This window comes from Euwallacea similis, chromosome 2, assembly GCF_039881205.1.
Source record: "Euwallacea similis isolate ESF13 chromosome 2, ESF131.1, whole genome shotgun sequence".
Classification (NCBI taxonomy): domain Eukaryota; kingdom Metazoa; phylum Arthropoda; class Insecta; order Coleoptera; family Curculionidae; genus Euwallacea; species Euwallacea similis.
Window position 1 is genome coordinate 339,403 of NC_089610.1, and position 20,943 is coordinate 360,345.

The 20,943-nt window shown below is 35.4% G+C and overlaps 2 protein-coding genes across 2 annotated transcripts; one reads left to right on the top strand and one right to left on the bottom strand.

The window, feature by feature from the left end:
• Positions 1–1,557: 1,557 nt before the first annotated feature.
• Positions 1,558–17,426, top strand: LOC136418893 (sushi, von Willebrand factor type A, EGF and pentraxin domain-containing protein 1-like). Its single transcript, XM_066405113.1, has 29 exons — positions 1,558–1,965; positions 2,364–2,495; positions 2,549–2,807; positions 2,860–3,036; positions 3,099–3,245; positions 4,051–4,233; positions 4,300–4,512; positions 5,772–5,969; positions 6,348–6,449; positions 7,213–7,365; positions 7,432–7,668; positions 11,431–11,649; positions 11,742–11,833; positions 11,884–12,226; positions 12,281–12,442; positions 12,492–12,639; positions 12,778–12,953; positions 13,014–13,241; positions 14,043–14,265; positions 14,318–14,564; positions 14,623–14,732; positions 14,794–14,966; positions 15,342–15,562; positions 15,617–15,809; positions 16,143–16,316; positions 16,476–16,646; positions 16,713–16,967; positions 17,021–17,209; positions 17,266–17,426. The coding sequence occupies exons 1-29, from the start codon at positions 1,567–1,569 to the stop codon at positions 17,424–17,426; spliced, it is 5,685 nt and encodes a 1,894-aa protein (XP_066261210.1). The 5' UTR covers positions 1,558–1,566.
• Positions 17,420–20,718, bottom strand: LOC136418938 (spermine oxidase-like). The gene is made up of 7 exons (XM_066405146.1): positions 20,416–20,718; positions 20,141–20,367; positions 19,863–20,088; positions 19,582–19,806; positions 19,363–19,529; positions 18,268–18,462; positions 17,420–17,690 (listed from the first exon to the last, which is right to left on the bottom strand). The coding sequence occupies exons 1-7, from the start codon at positions 20,593–20,595 to the stop codon at positions 17,456–17,458; spliced, it is 1,455 nt and encodes a 484-aa protein (XP_066261243.1). The 5' UTR covers positions 20,596–20,718; the 3' UTR covers positions 17,420–17,455.
• Between the last annotated feature and the right edge of the window lie 225 nt (positions 20,719–20,943).

A 20,943-nucleotide genomic window follows, 5' to 3' on the forward strand; every position in this document is an offset into this window, starting at 1 on the left:
TTTTGGCAAAATAATGCTTCATAATAGAGTATCAAATGATCAGACTTTCAGTTAAAAAATACAACATTTGATAATGAAAAAATTAATAATGAGTGACATCGCCTCGTACGGCAATGCACTTCGCGGTGTACTTTGCAACAAATGATCAATATCTTCCTGGGGTATTTCATTCCATGATACCTCAAGATGATGTCGTAGGTCATCCACATTGTTTGGAGGCCTCGGTAAATTTCGAAGACGGCGACTCATCATATCCCAAAGATGTTCGATGGGCGATAGTTCCGGTGACCGTGCAGGCCAACGCAGTACTTCCAATTGTGCTTCTTCCAGGTATCTTCAAGTAATGTTCGCACTATGTGTTCTTGCATTATCCTGTTGGAAAATGCCATTTGGTAAAGGTTGCATGAAAGGTACTAATACTGGCCTCAGAACATTGTCAATGTAGCGACGTGTGTTTAAGGTGCCTGGAACGAACACAACAGAAGATCTTCGGCCAACACATATCGCACCCCAGACCATAACACTAGGTGTTAAAGCTGTGTGGCGCCTTTCAGAAAATTGCAAATTTCTTCTTTCACCTCGGTATCGTCTTACTCTTCTACGACCATCATTGATCCATAAACAAAATCGCGACTCGTCACTGAAGACGATATTGTTCCACTCTTGATTCCAATCAATTCATTCTTGACACCAGGCCAATCTGGAAGCTTGGTGTTGGGCAGTTAGTGGCAGTCGTAGATTTGGGCGGTATGAATGCAGGCCAAAAGACGAAATTCTTCTGTAAACTGTTGCCATCGACACCCGACGATTTAGAGCTCCCATCCAATCTACTGCAACAGACATTGTTGTTTGAAATCGATCACCAATGGCTATCCGTCTAAGAAGTCGATCTTCACATGCGTTGCTGCTACGAGGAGGATGTCCAGCTGGACGATGTCGCTGAACCCTTTCTTCAGACCACGAAGACCATATTCTCGCAATCGTGGTGTGGTTCCGATTCATTCTTCGGGCAATCTCACGAAAAGAAAGTCCACCCTCCTTCATGCCGATAATTCGCCCTCTATCAAAATCCGAAACTTGGGAAAAATTTCGACGCTGTCTCACTGGGGGCATTTTGAGATGTCTTGTTCACAGTTCAACAACAACATAAACTGATATTTCCATGTAAATATTATTTTATTTATTTCCAGTTGAATAAAAAATCTAATAGGTCGATGACAAAAAAACCACCAGCATTCTTTCTTTTTTACTGAAAGTCTGATCATTTGATATTCTATTATGAAGCATTATTTTGCCAAAATTACAAGACTTAATTATTATTATTACTGGGTGGTGCATTTCATGTGAAAGTGAGTGTATATCCCGGGAACACTTACATATTTGAAATGGTTAAACTTGAACATAGTACTTACTATACATATAACTCATAAATAAGTAACATTTACCGATATTGGACCATGCGAAGGCGATATTTTCCAGATGTTGCGCATCTGCACTCTCATAACAAACACATTTAACTAGCACTAAATTCAAATGCTTCTAAGTATCTAATTGCATTCGAACAACATGAACCTTTATCTTCACGTTGTTTCCGCGTTGTTCTGTTTCCTTTTATTCACGACTTCTTCGTATCAAGAGAAACTGAACTTAGACGCACTTAACAACTATAGTGAGTTTCTGAATTTCGGCGGAAGGAAACTGCATAAAGTGAAAAGTGGTAATCTGGAAAACGCGATATTCAAGTCCAAGTTGGATGTACTGGGGGAAGTTTTCAAGAAAAATGTTCAATTCTTTAAGGCTTCGGACAAACTGGACATAGTGTTTTTGGTTGACGCCAGCTCTAGTGTCGGGGATCAAAATTTTAAAAGCGAACTCAAGTTTATTAAAAAATTGTTAAGCGATATTACTGTCGACTACAATCATACTAGAGTTGCTGTTGTTACTTTTAGTTCTCCTAGTGATACGGTAAGTGCCCCTCTATAACAAATATATGGAATGATTCCTTGTCCGACGAGTCCGCAGGCGACGATTCTGGTTTCAAAGATAGCGCGATTTCCGAAAGGACTTGAAGGGCAATATGCTAAAATTCCAATGCCTCTTAGAAGAAAATAATACCTATAACATATCTGGCTCTCTTTAAATAGTAGCAAATATTTGTAGTATAGAAATAACCATTTTATGTAAAGTTGGGCGAGTTTTCAATGCAACTTTTACATTATTACCAATGTGGCTAAATCCGTTCATTTTTACCCCAGAATACTGTAATAAGGAATATTAGAGCTACCCTGCCAAATAATTTTTCTTGTAATATTGAATAGTGGCATAGAAATAATGAAATATTTGATAAAATTATAATGCACTAGGCCAAGAACATTGATGATATAAGCGAACCTTCTGAGGACCACAACAAATGCGTATTGCTAAACGACCAACTGATGAATATTGAATACAAGGGTGGTGAAACTTACACGGTTGGTGCTTTTCAGAAAGCTAAGGTATGCAATTTCCTTGAGGACGTAGTCCCCATATTCTCCTAATCGATATGTAGGAAATATTTGAGGCTTCGCATCGAAATGATTCCAAGAAAGTAATATTTTTGGTAACAGATGGTTATTCAAGTGGAGATAATCCTGTGCCACTTTCTGAAGAATTGAAAAATAATCAAGTGACAATCTTCACTATAGGAATAAGAAATGGGAATTACAAGGAGTTGTATGAATTATCCTCTACTCCTGGAGAATTCTATAGCTACCTTCTGGATAGTTTCGAGGAGTTTGAAAGCTTAGCTAGGAGAGCCCTTCATGTGGGTAAGTACCCAAGTAACCTATCGACTGATTATTCCGTTTTTCGTTCAAATAGACTTATCTGGAGGAGATTATTTGCCTCTCGGTTTTAACACCCCATGCGACAAATTATGTAAGGAAGGTGACTGTTGTGATAATAATGCCCTATGCACTTGTGGAACCACTACAGGACACTATTCTTGCACGTGCCAACCAGGATTTTATGGATCTGGAATGAGGAACAACTGCTTACGTAAATCTTTCTTCAGGATAGTGGCATGAATTATTAAGTACACGTAATTTGCCCAAAAACAGCCTGCATTCCTGGAACGTATTCAGATGGCCCTAATCTTTGCTTGCCTTGCCCTGATGTCCACCATACCACGATACCTCCAGCAGATGGCATTGAAAGTTGTGTGTGTAAAAAGGGATTTCAGAGCGATGAGCAGGGAGGTTGTCAAGGTAAGTGAACAAGAGTAAAATTGACTAATAAGCTGAGTAATAAAAAATCACACTTGTCATTTTTTGAGCATATTTGTAAGTTAATTTTTGAAAAATGTGATAACTGATTTAGAATTGTAATTTTATCACTATTTTTGCCTTCTTACAGTTTTAACGGATGTGGCACTTGGAACACTCACAGAAAAGTTACTGAAATGAAGTTCTTGTTTGCTGCAGAAATTGTTTCTACATGTATGTTGTTTTCATCTTCTCTTGAGATGCTGCTATTTGCTTTGTTACATTCATTTCCCTTTTGTGTATGGCCGTTCTTTTCTATGATTGAACCACCTCCAAATGGCTGGTACGACTGATATTGCAATAGGCCGTTCCTTCGGCACACCCGTGTGCAGGCACTCTCTTGTTTTACCCATTGCGCATCCATCCTTCGATCTCTCGCACCTGTTACATTTTCCTCTCTCCTTCGGAGTTGGTTCCGTGAAAGAGGTATTCAGGTGTCACCATGTGGAGGTGCGGATAGATCTTTGACTCAAAATAGCTGAAATATCTCAACACTCTTGTTAAGAAAGTATATCTTCGTTGAAACTCAACATTTTTGCAGAGCATTTCTCACCGTCCTGTATACGCTTCAAGCATGATCCGTTACCAAAAAATTCTGTGAACCAAAACCTCTGAACACAAGAGCAATATATCTCAAAATGTTTTAATCATTGTTTAGATCGGTTTAGATTAACGTTTTAATATGACGAAAAATTACTTATAGCGATTTTTTATTTGAGCAATTTGCTTAAAACTAAAAGTTTTTCAGTTTTAAAGTGCCCTAAAATCAAAGCCCCTGCCTTCGGCTACATCGTGAAGAAAAAAGAGTGCAGTAATGTCCTGAACAGTGCTTGTGGAGTGAGGTGCGAAGTCGGATACACACTGGTGGGGAGCAGCATCAGAATTTGTCAAGATAATGCGACTTGGAGTGGTTCAGACCCCACATGCGAAGGTGTAACATCAGCTTCATCATCGATTTAAGATTAGTTCAGGTTAATTAGATTTTTTTGGGTTTTAGTGAAGATATGCAATCGTTTGCCAACGCCCAAATTTGGTTCAGCCAAATGCGAACATCCAGATTTAGAGATGGTTTATGATAGATCTGAAAAAAATCTGCCAGTGGATACAGTTTGCAATTTTGAGTGCGGCAAAGGCACTTTCCGAATTGGGTCACCGCAAAGAACATGCCTTCCTATAGCTCAATGGGACGGACTCAGATCTATTTGTAAACGTATGCTATGAACACACTTTTTTACGCTTTTTCATAATTATTTGTACGGGATATTTAATCATTTTTGAAAATACTACGTAAAATTTTCTCTATTATTTGAATAGAAGATTTAGCACATTTGCTTAAAATTGTTCTATATGTTGTATAAACACTCGTCCACAGAAAAGCAACAAGAAGTAATAAGGAAACATATTCTTGAATAAAATTCTAAAGAAAGTTGATACTTTGTGGATAGTTAATTCTCCGTTTCTACAACATACAGTGGTGGACAAAAGTATTGGCACAGCATACATTTTTTGAAATAGAGCCTTATATCTCATAAATAAAAAGGATACGTATCATATGGATAATACTATATTATAGTTTCAACCTTTAACTTTATTTCTGATATAAACTAAAATTTAAAACGCTAATGTGGAAAATATTTTATTAAAAACATAAAAATAATTCGTAATTTTAAGTGAACAAAAGTATTGGCACAACGAAATAAAAGAATGGTACTAATATAGAATTAATATTTCGTTGGTAGACCTTTTCTTTCTATAACCTCCTGAAGCCGTCTTTGCATAGAATAGACTAATTTTCGACTATATTCTTCACTTATAGAATTCCATTCTCGAAGAAGATCTTTAAGTTGGTTCTTATTCGAAAAATGATACTTTCTGATGCGTTTTCCTAAATCGTTCCATAAATTCTCGATCGGATTCATGTCTGGTGATTGGGGAGGTGTTGCTAATTGGTGGGGAACCCTGTTAACTATCCATTGTTTATATAAGCCGTGTGCTTTGGATCGTTATCCTGTTGGAAGTAGTAATCATTAATCATATTCAGTTTTTCAGCACTCTGTTTTAAGTTGTTCTTTAAAATGTTTAAATAAACCATTTTATCCATTACTTCGTCGATGAACACAAAAAATATCAAGAGTGCCAATACTTTTGTCCTTGTAAAATTACGTGTTACTCTTGTATTTGTAATAAAACATTTTCCACATTAGCTTTTTAAATTTTAGTTTGTATCAGAAATAAAGTTAAAGATTTAAGGTATAATGTAGCATTATTTGTATGATACATAACCTTTTTATTTATGAGATATAAGGCTATATTTTAAAAAATGTATACTGTGCCAATACTTCTGTCCACCACTGTATGTGACAGTTGGACAAAGTGGACAATGGCTGTTGTTTTTGTGTTTACTAATCTTCCTTCAATTGCATGATCTAAAATGAGCCTCGAGTTTTAGCTCAATATTTTTGTTTTTAGCTGTAAAATGTAATAAGTTACCTCAAGTTAAATACGGAAGAGTGGAACCATCGTCCTGTACCTCTGGCAAACAGGAATATGGGAAAATCTGTGAAGTGGTTTGTAATGAAGGCTTTGAGGCTTACGGTTCTGTGAACAAAACTTGTGGGGAGCATGGGTTGTGGGGCGAAAATGAAGTAGAAGAAACTTTATGTACAGGTAATTTGCTGGATTTGAATAGCTTGGAATTTGTATACTAAAAATCTGTCAAAAAATCTATCTAAAGGATGTCATAAAATGAAGCCTTAAAAATAAAAAAATCCATATTCGTATTTAAAATTAAGAGGTTGATGATAGGTACAAAAAGCCGAAACCTTGAATTGTTCTAATAGAAGAGAAAGAGGACAGCAGTGAAGTGAAATTCATTTTCAAATATCTCTCCTAAAAAGTCATCAAAGTCATTTTTACTTTTTTGGAACCACAAATATTTGACAAATTTGCCTCCATTTCTTACATTTCACATCTTTTACCTGTTTCGAGATATTATTGAAATAGCTGGATTATCGACCACCAGGTACATGTTTATTACATTTTTAGATACAACACCTCCTAATTTAATATGCCCCAAAAACATCACAATCTCAGCTTTACCAGGAACAAACTATGGACAGGTTTCCTGGATGGAACCTAATATCACAGGTATGCAAAGATGTTACTGAACTATCCTGACAAACTCGTTTACTTAACTCGTACCTTTTAAACTTTTTTGCAATTCTTATGTATTTCGTTATGCGTTACGTGCACCTAGCGTTACTTTTAGTGATACTGATTCTCATTTTTATCGACGTAGGGAACATTTTCCTTTTATCAAATATCTGAACCAACCAGAACCGAATGAAAACCAATCTATTCCCATTGAAAACGATGGCATCACAGACTTATCATAGTTTTCAGTTTTTCAGCACAACCTCCAACAGTTGGTTTAAATTTGTGAGTCTACTATTCGATGTTAAAGCATATACAAATGTATTTATTTTGACTTTTCCGGTATTTATTTCATAAAATTGTTGTGTGGCTAATACAAAACAACTAAAAAATAATACATCAAAACAAATCAGAACCAGAAGCGAGACAAGTGGAATTCCTTTCAACTTTATTATGCTGTTATGAATTTGGACCGTTGTTGACGTTCTTGTAAAATTTCTGCGAATTGCAACTAGAGCCATATGTGAAAGGATCATTAAGACAAGATTATGACATCATGATTTACATTTCGTCATAACGTTGAACTTAAGTGTCAATAAAAAAATACTTGACTATTACCAAAATTAATCTTAAAATAAACCTTTTGAAAGCGTCTCTGTATTTTTATCAAATCATATCGCTTAAGATATCATTCAGCTGTATCTTTTCAGAATTTTCTGGTACCCTAGATATCTCTTCTTAAATGAACCATTTACAGATAATTCCGGTTTAGGAGTTTCGGTCTGGATCAAGCCTGCTATAGGAAACCTCACAAATTACAAATTTAGTCTCGGTGTAACTCCGATAACTTACTTTGCTCAAGATATGTTCAACAATGCAATAAAATGCAAATTTTTCGTTGAAGTTCTTGGTGAGTTTTTGTATTTATCCATTAATCTTTTTTGTTCGTCTGAAATATTGGATTATGTGCTTGCAGATGAAGAACCTCCGACAATCGAAGGCTGTATTAGTCCATCGCCGTTCTTAGTGGTAGCAAATTCTCAAGAAAACATTACTTGGGATGAGCCAGATTTTCTGGACAATTCACGTAATGTTACTGTGACTAAAAGTCATGAGTTTGGAGTTTTTAAGCTGGGCACCACGCTCGTCACTTATACAGCAAGAGATCCCTCAGGAAATGTCAATATGTGCAAGTTGAATGTTACAGTTGAAGGTAAGTGGTTGCAATTATACAGGGTGAGTTTTTTAAGTGTGTCACGTAAATATCTCTGAAGTTATGAGTTTTAGAAAAAAAGTTTCAAATAAAAAAGGGATTATATGAAAGGGGAAAGCTTTTGGCATCATCACTGTTTCGATTCAAGGTCATCTTCAGGCTCTAATCAAGGTCAACTTTGTTTTTTCAAATGGAAACTCCACATTTTTTTGACAGATTCTGATTTGTTGTTCAAAATAAACATGTTTTTACTTGAAACATTTTTTTATTCATTTGATAGTTTTGGCACAAATTGACATTTTTAAAGAATTTTGTTCTAACGAAAATGCTTGTATCGATACATTCAAGAGAGGAAAATTTAAAAGAAAAACATAATTTTTAAACAATTCAATCAAATAAGTGTTCAAAATGATGTCCTTCTACTTCAATGCATTTAGCGATCCTCATTTTGAATGACTGTTGGATATTCCAATATGTTTCTGGTCGAATAAAGAAAGAATAAAAAAACGTAATAAATAGATCTTTTATCAATTTGTAAACAAGTAGAACCCACAGTCCTACTCGCTTACAGTTTTAATTCAGTTTTAGAATAATAAATATTGTAAAATGGCAGTGCGATTTTCAAAAGACGAAAAAATTGAAATTATTTTTGCTTATGGCGAATCAGGTAGAAGTTCTACTGCAACGGTGCAGCGTCATGCCGAGCGTTTCCCACAAAACGTACTTCCGTCACGGACTTTTGTCAATAAAATTGTTAGTTTATTTCGAGCAACAGGAAGTGTCGAATCACAAAAAAGAGCACGCTCAAAGACTGTCGTTGGAAATGAAGACAATAAAATTGATATTTTAGCTGCCATTGCACTTGATCCTCATGTATGTACTCGCCAGCTGGTTGAAGAGTCTGGTATTTCACAAAGTAGTGTTTGTAAAATGTTTAAAAATCATAAGTTTCATCCTTACCACTTCTCTCTTCATCAAGAACTACATGGTGACGATTTTCAAAACCGAGTTACCTTTTGTACTTGGGCTCAAAGAAAAATCAGACAAAATGATGATTTTTTCTCGAATGTGTTGTTTTCGGACGAGTCTGGATTCACAAACCATGGGCAAGTTAACAGACACAACATGCATTACTGGGCTGTTGAAAATCCCTATTGGTTGCGAGAGGTGGAAAATCAGCGTCCATGGACTGTAAATGTTTGGTGTGGCATTGTAGGAGAACATTTAATTGGCCCTTTTTTTATCGATGGAAATCTTAATGCTGCAAAGTATCTCGATTTTTTAGCACATGACTTGCCAATACTTCTAGAAGAAGTAAATCTAAATCGACGAATGACCATGTGGTATCAACATGATGGGTGCCCAGCTCATTATGCAACAGTTGTTTGGGAAAAATTAGATGAAATGTTTCCTCAAAAGTGGATTGGCCGTGGTGGTTATGTTAACTAGCCACCACGTTCACCAGACTTAACATCTCCAGATTTCTTTCTTTGAGGGTACTTAAAAGAAATTGTCTACGCTGAAGTGCCAACAACTGCTGAAAACATGAAAGAAAGAATAAGAGAAGCTTACCGTAACATTCCACCAGAAACATATTGGAATATCCAACAGTCATTCAAAATGAGGATCGCTAAATGCATTGAAGTAGAAGGACATCATTTTGAACACTTATTTGATTGAATTGTTTAAAAATTATGTTTTTCTTTTAAATTTTCCTCTCTTGAATGTATCGATACAAGCATTTTCGTTAGAACAAAATTCTTTAAAAATGTCAATTTGTGCCAAAACTATCAAATGAATAAAAAAATGTTTCAAGTAAAAACATGTTTATTTTGAACATCAAATCAGAATCTGTCAAAAAATGTGGGGTTTCCATTTGAAAAAATAAAGTTGACCTTGATTAGAGCCTGAAGATGACCTTGAATCGAAACAGTGATGATGCCAAAAGTTTTTCCCTTTTATATAATCCCTTTTTTATTTGAAACTTTTTTTTCTAAAACTCCAAACTTCGGAGATATTTACATGACACACTTAAAAAACTCACCCTGTATATATGTTTTGTCCAGTGGACAGGACAAATAATCAGTAGCAACGACAAATTAATTTACATTAGTATCAACCTAATGTGATTTTTGCTCACCTTTTCAAGATTTTCCTGACCCCAACCTCTCATAGTTCACGCCGAATAAATTTAGTTTTAGGTACACTTTGAGAAAATCAAAAATTATATTTTAAACCAAATCTAAGTCAACTTAAATTGACTAATAGGTTGAAGGAAGAATTTTAAAAATAAGTAATTCTTTAAGTAGACCTGGAGTTAGAGCTGATTAGTCCTACTGTTTTCTTGAAGGTAACATTCAGTTGCTTCAGATTATTGGCAATTCCAGCTTTTAATCCGAACTTAAGTTACCAACAAATTGATATTAATAGATATTTAGTAAAATTTTGAGAATAATGTCTTTCGTAAAAAAGGCTCAAGCTAGTTTGAATTAAACGGTATTGCGAAGGCTAAGAAACTTCATATCGAAAAAATTGAAACTTTTTATTCCCCCTTAAGGCAATTTCCAGTTGCTCCAATTTTTTGGCAATTCCAGACGTTAATCTAAACTCACGGTAACTCAAACTGACATTAATAAATTGATAATAACTTTAAGTATGGTTAGAAAATTTTGAGAAGAATATCGTTTCCTACCACTTTAAAAACATTCTAAGTTAGTTTAGAAAACCTGCCGAAAATAGCAACAATCCCACAAATATTATTTTAATCAGGCTATCTTAAATCGACTGACTACTTAGTAAACGACACATCGAGAATAAAATTTAATACGACTTCTCATCAACGTAATTGATAACTTCGATATAATTTTGATTAGATAACACATCAAATACGGAATTTTAATCCAAATTTTCATTAACCTATTAAAACTCTACTGGATCTAAATAAGAAGTAATTTTAAGAACTAAGTAAAACATTTTGAAAATACTTATCTCCCTCTAAGATAAAATTAAATTAGAGAGCACCTCTAATATTTAATCCGAATTCGTGTTAAAGCTATCTGATTATCAAAAACTTTAAAAAGAACCACCGTCCCTGCAAATTGACTTTAGTACATTTAAATTGAAAAGTTGGTAATATCTCTGATAAAGGAATCTACAAGCTTCAGATTCAAAAATAAGCCTAAAATCTGATTTTAAACCGAAACATCAGTAAACTGGTCTAATTTTAATGCACATTAAATTGAGAGTTCAGGTTGTTTTACCCCTTAACGTCACTTCAGGTGAGTTCAGAATGTTAACAATATGCAAATAGTATGAAACGTTTGTATTTTAATCTGAATTGCATTCAATTCCACTGGATTTAATGGATTTTAATTAAAATTTCCAAAGTATAAAAGCCTCTATATGAATTGTTTCTAAAGAGTCTAAAACTAGGTTTTAATCCGAACTCTCGTTAATTGAATCTGATTTTAATAAAACGTCGGAATTATTACTCTATTAAGGTCAGTTTGAACTTAGAAAGCAGCGCGCAAAAACTTACCCAAAATGATTTTATTCTTCTACATCAAAACAATTTAATCTTAACTTATCTTAACAACTAAACTTCATATTTCTTAAGGGTTAAATTATTAATTTGCGGATAACTTAATCAGGAGGATGATATCCACGGAGCTCAAAACAATTCCTGGTAACTTCTTCGGCAGGTTAATAAATTGGCCCTAAAGCATTCTAATTCAATTCAATTCAAATCTAATTTAAAAACAGAATCTCAGTGTCCAGACTTCGCAGTACCTCCAAATGGACAAGCGGAATGCCATGACCAATCAAACGGAGTAAAATGTGTTATAACATGTGAGGAAGGGTATGCAATACCTCTACAAACTTCTGCGATCACGACTATGGAAAACAGTACTAGTTTCTTGTGTAATCATGTAGATGCCATATGGTACAACCAGGAGGGACTTATACTGCCTGAGTGCTCTGGTGAGTATTTAGACTTGAAGAAGTAGTAAAATAAACACTTTCTGCAGTTAGCGTTGAATAGATCCATATTAATGATCTTTTTTCATTATCAGTTACAGTACTTGCTGAAAAATCCCAGGATGGCAATGTAGATGTTCCACTGGATACTGAAGGGGCATGTAATGACACTACTAAAATTGCTAAGGTAGACATGCGTTTTGAAACTGAACTACTTGAATTGAATCAGTTTTTCAGATACAAACCACTATTAAAGATTCAATAGTGAACAGCATCTGTATAGATAGTCTTTGTGAAGTGGACATAAAATCTGAATGTGAAGTTGAGAAGTCCGAAGAAGACACTAATAAGTTATTGACCAGAAAGCGCAGGTTTGCTATAGAGTCAACGGAGGTAATACCTCATAAAAATATGCGCAAAGCTCGAAGAAGGAAGAATAAGCTTAATGTGAAATTTCACATCCGAGGCAAAAATTTAAACGAACCTGGTGCGGGAGTGAAATTTCACGACACCACGTTAAAATTGCAAGATTTCAAATTTGCTTGTCCTAACGGGTTCATACGCAGAAAGAACAGATGTAGTATGTGATTTCTTCCCACATTAAATGATATGATTCCCACGAAATTTTTTGTAGTGCAATGCCCTAGGGGAGCATTTCACAACTCAACTACAAACATATGCCAAAGCTGCGATTTTGGATTTTACAATGAGAAGGTGGGACAAAGTTTTTGTGTTGCTTGTTCTCCAAATCATTCCACCAGGAAAATGCATGTGAAAAGTTCCAGCGAATGTAAAGGTAAATTCTTAATTTTTTCCAAACATCGTGATGAGATTTGCCATTTCAGCAATGTGTCCTCCTGGGACTCACGCTAGAAAAAAGAAAACTAAAGCATCAAAAGGCTCCAACGTGTTAATCATAGAGCGGACCAGTCTAAGTCCTCACTGCAAGTCTTGTCCTGCAGGGACGTATCAGCCAAATTTCGGTCAAATCAGGTCCGTAAACAATTGATTTTCATTCAAACTTTATGCATTGATTGAATTTTGGAGATGATGTAGGTTCAGCAGTTTGCTCAGGAATAGCAAATTTGATTGAAGATTCGCTATATCTGACATTTTTTCTATTAAAAACAGATGTATACCTTGTCCCAATGGTTTCACAACCGCCAAAGCTCGTTCGACCAATAGTACCGAATGCATATCCATGGCGGCGGATATATGCAAAAATCATCCAAACACATGCAACAATGGAAAATGCCTCGTGGTGAACCAATATCAGTATTCCTGCGAATGTACCCCAGGATTCTTCGGTGAGATTTGATTGTAGATTTTTCATCAACTGCTTTGAAGAATCAAAAAACATCTCATAGGGACGTTTTGCGACAAGAAATTGAGTCCATGTGATTCCCAACCATGTCAAAACTCAGGAAGTTGTCTGATAACGGGGGATGGGTTCAATTGTAGTTGTCTTGAAGATTTTACTGGAAAATACTGCGAAAGTGTTATAGAAAAGACGGCAGTGTGTGCCATGGAATGCTACAATGGAGGCTCTTGCTTGGACGTTGGTGATAATGAACTTGTTTGCGTTTGTCCTACAGGTACGATTTTGAATTTATTGAAAACTAAAAGTAAGGCTGAACAGTGCTGTAACTATTCGAAACTATATTAGTTCGCCAGTACTGACCTTAAAGGGGGTAGGGGGGTGGTGATTAAAAAGTTCACGCAGGGCGCCAAACTTGCTGCCAGCCCTGATTTCAGTCACATTTATTCAGTGCTCGGAATAACGACAGAGATCAAATTTTACTGTTATTTGATTTTTTATAAATTTGTTCCCTCGAGCCATTCCTCTAACTCACTGATTCAACTAATGTACGGGACTGATCCTGAACAAACGTATATTAGTTAAGGTGCTAGTAACTTGAATATTCGTTGGAAAAATTAATAACTTTGAATTTTGAACAAAATAGGAGTTTATTCTCTGTCAAAAGTACAAGTGGTTCTGCCCTTCAATACATTAAGCAGAATATTTTATGTGTAGTTTTGCGACTAAAGAAAATGCGATCCTCACAGATGTTGCTATCAACTTTTGGCCTAAACAATATTTTGGCCATTCACATCGAACTGCTAAGGTTGTATCTGCTTCATTCATTCTTGGGATGATACGTATTGTGTGTGTGTGTGTGGGTACATATTGTAACATATTTGCCTCAGTTAATGTGTCACAATGGCTTCATTCAGTAGAATCAACAATTAGACAATTGTAGTGGCTTTTTTTTGGTGAATGAAACGATGGCCCTCCAATACATTTAAATGAGAGTTGCAATTTTTGCTCCCAATTCAAAATAGTTGTTCAAAAGTTATGCAACTGCTACCTCTGTTGTATATAATTGATCTTTCAGGATTTTATGGAGATCACTGCGAAACAAAACGAAAAATCTGCGATAACGTCCTATGCGAAAACAACAGTACTTGCATCGAAGATGAAAATTCCTTCAAATGCGTCTGTACCAAAGGGTTTATAGGCCGTAGATGCAATATCCTTCCTTGCGACTTCAAACCATGCGAAGAACTGAAAATTTGTATTAATGTAGCAGTGGAGAATGCTACAAGAAATAATTTCAGGTTTGTAAAAAGAACTATCATTTAGTAGGTACCAATTAAGGTATTTCCATAGATGCGTATGCCCTGAAGGTTATACTGGTTCAAAATGTTTGCAGAAAATTGACTATTGTAGTACCATTTCATGTGAAAATGGGGCACAATGTGTGAGTGATGAAACTGGTTATCGATGCAGCTGCAGCAAACTGTTTTACGGCCCTCATTGTGAATTTAGAAGAAAGACCAACTACATGCTGAATTTTTCGAGGTACGACGTTAATGATTTCATCAGGTTGAGGGGATTTGAGGGCAATCTTACTGAGGTATGGAGCTCATAGATCTATAATTTAATACACATATCTGCGCACTATTATTGTATAGATAACAGCTTGTTTATGGCTACAAACTATGGACAACTTCAATTATGGGACTCTATTATCCTATGCTACCCAATATACGGACAACGCTTTCACTTTGACTGACTATACAGGGTAAACCGTTTGACGACATTTGAAGTGATTAAGCTAAACATTTTCTGAATATTTTCAACAGTATAGTCCTATATGTGAATAAAAAATATGTTGTGACCGATGTTCTGTTGAACGATGGATATTGGCACCACATCTGTGCCTCGTGGAGTAGTTCTAATGGCACTTACCACATCTATGTAGACGGAGAAGTGATGAAAAATGGGTCCGATTTAGCGCCGTTTTCCACAATTGGGGGTAGGTCATTTATATTTGGGTATACAGGGTGTTTCAAATTGCAATGGACTTTAACAATATATTTTACCTTGAAAAATAATCACAGTTGGTCATTTAAACTTTATTCCAAAACTACGTCATTAAAAAATATAGGGTGTTGAAACTTAACTCAAAAACTGAAAATGTATTAGTTTTTTCAAAAGGACTGAAGGTAAATTCAAGAAAAAAACAGTATCAAGTGCAAATAAAAAACATGAGGCGCGGAGGGCTTTAAATTCAAGTGAGCCTCTCATCTATCCGAGTTAAACCACCATTAGTGGAATAAAAAAATTTTTCTTAATTAATTCAATCCGAGATACTTTATATAGTATTGAATAAATTATTTATCCACCAAAGGACGCGGCTATTTAATCGTGGGACAAGAGCAAGACGTCCTAGGTGGTCGTTTTAGTCAATCCGAGTCATTTGTTGGAAATATGGCTTACGTCGATGTGTGGTCCAAGATTCTAACTCATTACGAAATTATGGAACATCAGAATGATTGCACTGATAGCATGTTGGGCGACTTGTATGCCTGGCCAGAAATGCAGGAACACACCAACGGAAATTTGCAGATCGTGCGTTCAAATTTCAATGAAATCATGATTGGAAGTCTGAAAGAAAAGTTTTAGATGTTGACGAGTTCATTTTGCCAAAGATGCGAAGATCCTAAACCGTTGTATAATGGTTTTATAGACATAGTGGATAACAAGGCATTCTATTCCTGCTATGTGGGCTTTCAGCTGAGTAGCCAGCAGTTTTCAAATGGGCGTAGGTGCACCAAAACGTCCAAATGGGAGGGATTTTATGAACCTTTTTGCAAAAGTAAGTTGTATTGCGTTATTTCGATATATTTCCTTAATCATCGCAAGAACATCGATCATTAGACAGTATTCGAAATCTCCGTTATCTTTCCATCCCCGTTCCCACCTTTGTGAATTGATATAGAGGACGTTGATTGATGTCCGTCTAATACCGCTGAGAATTCTAAAGCAATATTAGCTAAAGTAATATTAGTTTTCTGCTATGAGGATATTAGTTTGAGTTCTTTAGAAGTACTTGAGGGATGTTTTACGACTATGAACATCAGAACAAATCTACTCAAAATTCCTTTCCTTTCATATATTACACTGAAAACCCTCCAATTTCTGCTTTCAGAAGTAACTTGCAGCTACCCAGGTGCGGTCAGAAATGCATTTTCCATAGGCAATCGCTACTTTTACAATGACAAAGTCACTTACCAATGTTATGATGGCTTTAACATGATGGGCAATCCTACCATAGTCTGTAGGGAAGACGGACAATGGTTCCCAGCAAAGCCCCGGTGTATTGGTAATAATAATATTTATGCAAACAAGATTTTTCTATTGGTGGGATCATTAGCTCATTTCTCAACTTTCTTAAAAATAATCTTCTTGATAAAATTACTAAAGCCATGATATAGTAGTTGTAAGACAAGATTATAAGCGCAAAGTAAGTGTATGTTTCCAGGTCCACAATGTACTTTACCAGTTATAGAAAATGGAAGAATTGAAGTTATACTTCAAGCCAATGAGGAAACAGGGCATTCCAAGAAAGTTGATATGGAGACACAGATTCGGGTCATCTGCGATTTAAATGCAAGTCCAGTTGGTGAGGTGATTGCCACATGTCTTGAAGATGGTACATTATATTCTTCAAACAACCGTAATTTTTTAATGTAATTAATCTGTCTTTCTTTGATTGAAGGTACATGGGATAACACAAAAATCTCTTGCCAACCAACCAAAGTAAAACTGGCTCTCACAACAAATTGCCCCATTAACCAAGTACCTCCTCCCCCCACAAACGGGTATATTGATGAATCGAGTCTTGAAGCTGCTGGAAATGGCAGTAGCGACTTTGTAGAGTATAAATGTAAATTAGGCTACAGACTTAAAGGAGTCAACATTTCTAGTTGTATTATGGATGGCTATTGGACTGATCATAACGTAACTTGTGAAAGTTAGTTCAGGTTATTAATAAGAAGCTATTGGAGTTTTATGGGATAATTTCAGTTATTGAATGTCCCCTTCCTCCGCAATTCGAAAACAAGACTCTGAAATACAAAGAATTGCATGATGACAGAAATACATATGGTACTATGTTAAACTACGAGTGTCTGGATGGTTATACGTTATATGGAGACGGGGTAATTCGGTGTACCAGTGCTGGAACTTGGAGTAAAATGTTGGCAATATGCTCTAGTAAGTCTTAAAAAATCATATTTGAATACAATAATTAACACATTTCTCTATTACAGGAATATCCTGTGGTCATCCGCGTATCCCACCAGATTCTAAACTCAGCGAAAACTCATTTTTATATGGGGATACAGTGACTATAACCTGTACTAATCAAAAATCATTCAACTTAACATGCTTGAAAGATGGTTCATGGAATCTAAAAGACTACGGTTGTTGATCACATGTTTATTAATATACCATATCACGTCATTTTCTGTAAAACTCAATTAATCTATCAGCCTCCCTATATCCAGTTTCCATTGCTCCATTCACGGTTGAGAATAAGTATCCATGGGTCGCCTCACCAGCGAACAACACTGTTGGTTTGCCATTGACAATAAGCGGTTTCGATAGGTCTTCCGCTGAAGCTCCAGATTTCTCCATTTTAGAGCTAACATATGCGTAGGAGCCTCTAAAGTGTGGATTACTTCCCCATTTTGATCTAGAAAGTTTATGCCTATTTAGTAATAAATAAATGATACATGAATCATAGATCTTATGTGTATTTTTTCATATTTTCTGTAGCCTAAAACAAGACGAAATTATTTTCAAAAATTTCTTTGAATACTTTTTCACTTGAAAAGCCACTATGGCGAGAATTACTTACGCAGTACTTAAATTCATGGAAATACTCTGATTATCTATTATAATCACATAGTTTTTAGTCATTATATCCACAGGTTTTGGATACCCGAAAATAAATCTGAAGCAGTTTTTAACACTGTCATTCTTTACGTGCATTTACTTGAAAAGTATTTTGATTGTTACGTTCTCAGAACGAAATTTCTGATTGTTGAAATAATTAGAAGTGTAGGAAATCAACGCCTTAACTCTCTATACATGAAAACGCTTAATTCTTCCTATAGATGATCTAGAAAAGTAGTACTGCTTTCTGTATCTAAATGCCCGCAGATCCCTCCACAAGTCGTTAAAATGCTAATTTCAGTTAACTATGTACAGTTAACGCGTAGATATTCTCGTACACGCTCAATATCACCCAAATTTTATTAAGTAAGTACCTCAATATTTCATCAGGTTCTGGAATTTCGAAACGTTTGCCAGCGAATTTCCTCAGCATGAACATTGCTCCTTTTGTAATGAATTCATCTGATAAATACTCCACCAACTTTGCTGTCGGTCCATTGATCCATGCAAGCAATATATTCGGATGACTATCGATTGCTATGAAACTGAACAGATTTTCCAACCAAAATCTAAAATAAAAGTAGGCATCAAATTAACCCTTTGAAACTGTAGAAATGATTCTAAGGAAATTTTGCATGGTTCTTATATATGGAATAATCAAAAAGGGAATTTCATAAAATTTAAAATTTACAGTGTGTTGTATTTAAAAAAAAATTAATTTTGGTGCTCTACAATTAAATGTTTTCTCAGGAAAGCAAATTTCTGGTAAAATCTAAAACGTGTGATTATAAGAAAATCCTTTACTTTAAGAATAGGAATAAATGTATACAAAATTATTGGAAACAATGGGAAAATTCTGTAAACTTCAAAATATACGGGGTGTTCTATTGCCGTGTGAGGTTTCGTGCTCTATAGTCATATACTTTCTAATGAACCTTAAGATTATAGGAAACCCCCTGGATTTAGGAATAGGGAGAACCATAGTCAAAATTATCAGCAGGTATAAGGAGATTCATAAACATCAATATATTAAACAAGGTGTTGAATCTGAAGAATTAGAGTCTCGCACTTTAGATCCCCACATCTTCTCAGGAAATCAAATTATTAGTAAAATAAGATTTAAGGAGACTTTTAGGATAGGAGCTCTAATCTATCATAGATTATCAGTAGCTTCAGGGAAGCTACTAAACCCGAGAATATACAGAGTACAGTATTTGATGAATTCTAGTTTCGCGTTCTATAATGGCACGTTTTAAACTGAACGTTTTACAATGGTAGTAAAATTTACTAGAAATTATAAGGGAATATTTAAAAATGAAAATATTCAGGGCGCAGTATTCGAAAAATTCGATTTATATAGTTCAATATTTCATGTAAACATTCAAATCATAGAAACATTCTTTTGTTTAGGTATAAAAAAACTGTAGCCAAAGCTGTTTTATAATCTATACTGGGGTCCATGATCATACCTTCCATTCACTATGGGGCCATGAGGAAACTCCTTTACCAGTTTTTCTCCCTCCTCAATAGACCAAAGGAAACTGATATCCTTCATATCATCTGCCCACCATTTGTGCGGGAATTTTAGTAGTAACTTATCAACGGTACCCAAGGGAATAGATCTAATCGAATTTATCTATGAAGAGAAGCAAAAATTAATACAAAACTCTCAGCATTAAATTATTTACCTTATAATCGGGCAAAACAGGGTCAAATGCTGTACTGTAAATCTCTTTGAGAACACCCACTGAAACTGTAACAATTACATGATCTCCTGAATATGACGATCCGTCTGAGCATTTTATGTTGACTTGAGCATTTTTATTTCCTGTCCAAATAATTTTCGTGACCTCTTTATTCATGATCACCAATTTTTCTAAATCTATTTGTTTTTGAGAGTTAGGATTTTTTCTCTAAAATAATTATCATTGGAATGAGCATTATCACATACTTCCAAGAAAAGTATTACTGTCATAACATCAATAATAGTTTTGTACCCTTGATTCTTCCAGCCAAACATTTGATGGCCTTCGCAAGGCTGAAAGACATAATGGCTTGTAGTGGATAGTTGGTTCCAGTTTTCTGCAGGGTTCAACAGCACTATAAACTTCTTGAACCATTGTTCTACTAAATGCGCAAGGTGCCATGAATTTTTATCTTCCTTATCGAATTCTCTTGCTATTCTAAGTTGATACCTAGATGTAAATATTAATGCATAAAATTGGAACTCCATGGAGTACTACTGACTCTGAAGCGAAGTAGCTAGCGAAACTTCCACCGTGCCTCTTAGCACATTCTTTGTCATCCTTAACCTTCATTGCTAAAGCGAAAAGTCGATCAGTTAAAGATTTATCCGGGCTGGTACCATCAGATAGAAAGAAAGACATTCCTTGGTCATCAGGTAGTTTTGAAGGTGTGATTAAGTCTAAGTCTTTAACCATGTCGTAGATAATGTTACCTTTTTCTCCATGCACCTACGATGAGCACATCTTAGAATAATGTTGAACCAGAAAAGTTCTTACCCATTGTCCTCCAATGTCAACTACAGTTTCTGCGAATTCAACAGATAATATCCGTCCTCCAATACGAGATTCTGCCTCCAAAATTGTGATATCATGGAATCCGTGGTTGAAGAGTTTGGTAGCTGCTGCTATACCAGAAGCTCCAGCACCAATAATGACAATTTTTGGATCTTTTGCCATTGTTATTTTTATATTATTGGACTTCAATAAGAATATGCACTGGCTGGTGATAATATTTAGCAGAGACTGAGTATGAATTTAGAATTTGGTATTAAACAACAATGGTGATTAAATGTGTCACTATCAAAAATGTTATTTGTTAACTGATAACTTTGTTTTCACATTCAGGCAGATTCCTACTGTTTTTAAGCGTTTCTTACTGCTTATCACATATTATTGCTCTGAGTTTTCAACTTACTCCATGACTGGACTAGAAGGATTTAAGTCACATATTGCATCGACTAATTAGTTACTCTGGGCAGACAAGGCAAGTTTCTTCAAAAAAGGCGTTCTCTTATTGTTGGTTTG

What these genes read in the sequence shown, in the direction of transcription:
- LOC136418893 (XM_066405113.1), top strand. Translation starts at nt 1,567, where the DNA reads ATGAACCTTTATCTTCACGTTGTTTCCGCGTTGTTCTGTTTCCTTTTA. An exon ending in AAGTTCCAGCGAATGTAAAG is followed by an intron (nt 12,443 to 12,491) that starts GTAAATTCTTAA and finishes TTGCCATTTCAG; the next exon opens with CAATGTGTCCTCCTGGGACT. An exon ending in AGCAAAGCCCCGGTGTATTG is followed by an intron (nt 16,317 to 16,475) that starts GTAATAATAATA and finishes GTATGTTTCCAG; the next exon opens with GTCCACAATGTACTTTACCA.
- LOC136418938 (XM_066405146.1), bottom strand. Translation starts at nt 20,595, where the DNA reads ATGGCAAAAGATCCAAAAATTGTCATTATTGGTGCTGGAGCTTCTGGT. An exon ending in CTGTTTTGCCCGATTATAAG is followed by an intron (nt 19,530 to 19,581) that starts GTAAATAATTTA and finishes TTCTCTTCATAG; the next exon opens with ATAAATTCGATTAGATCTAT. An exon ending in GAACCTGATGAAATATTGAG is followed by an intron (nt 17,691 to 18,267) that starts GTACTTACTTAA and finishes TAAACTTTCTAG; the next exon opens with ATCAAAATGGGGAAGTAATC.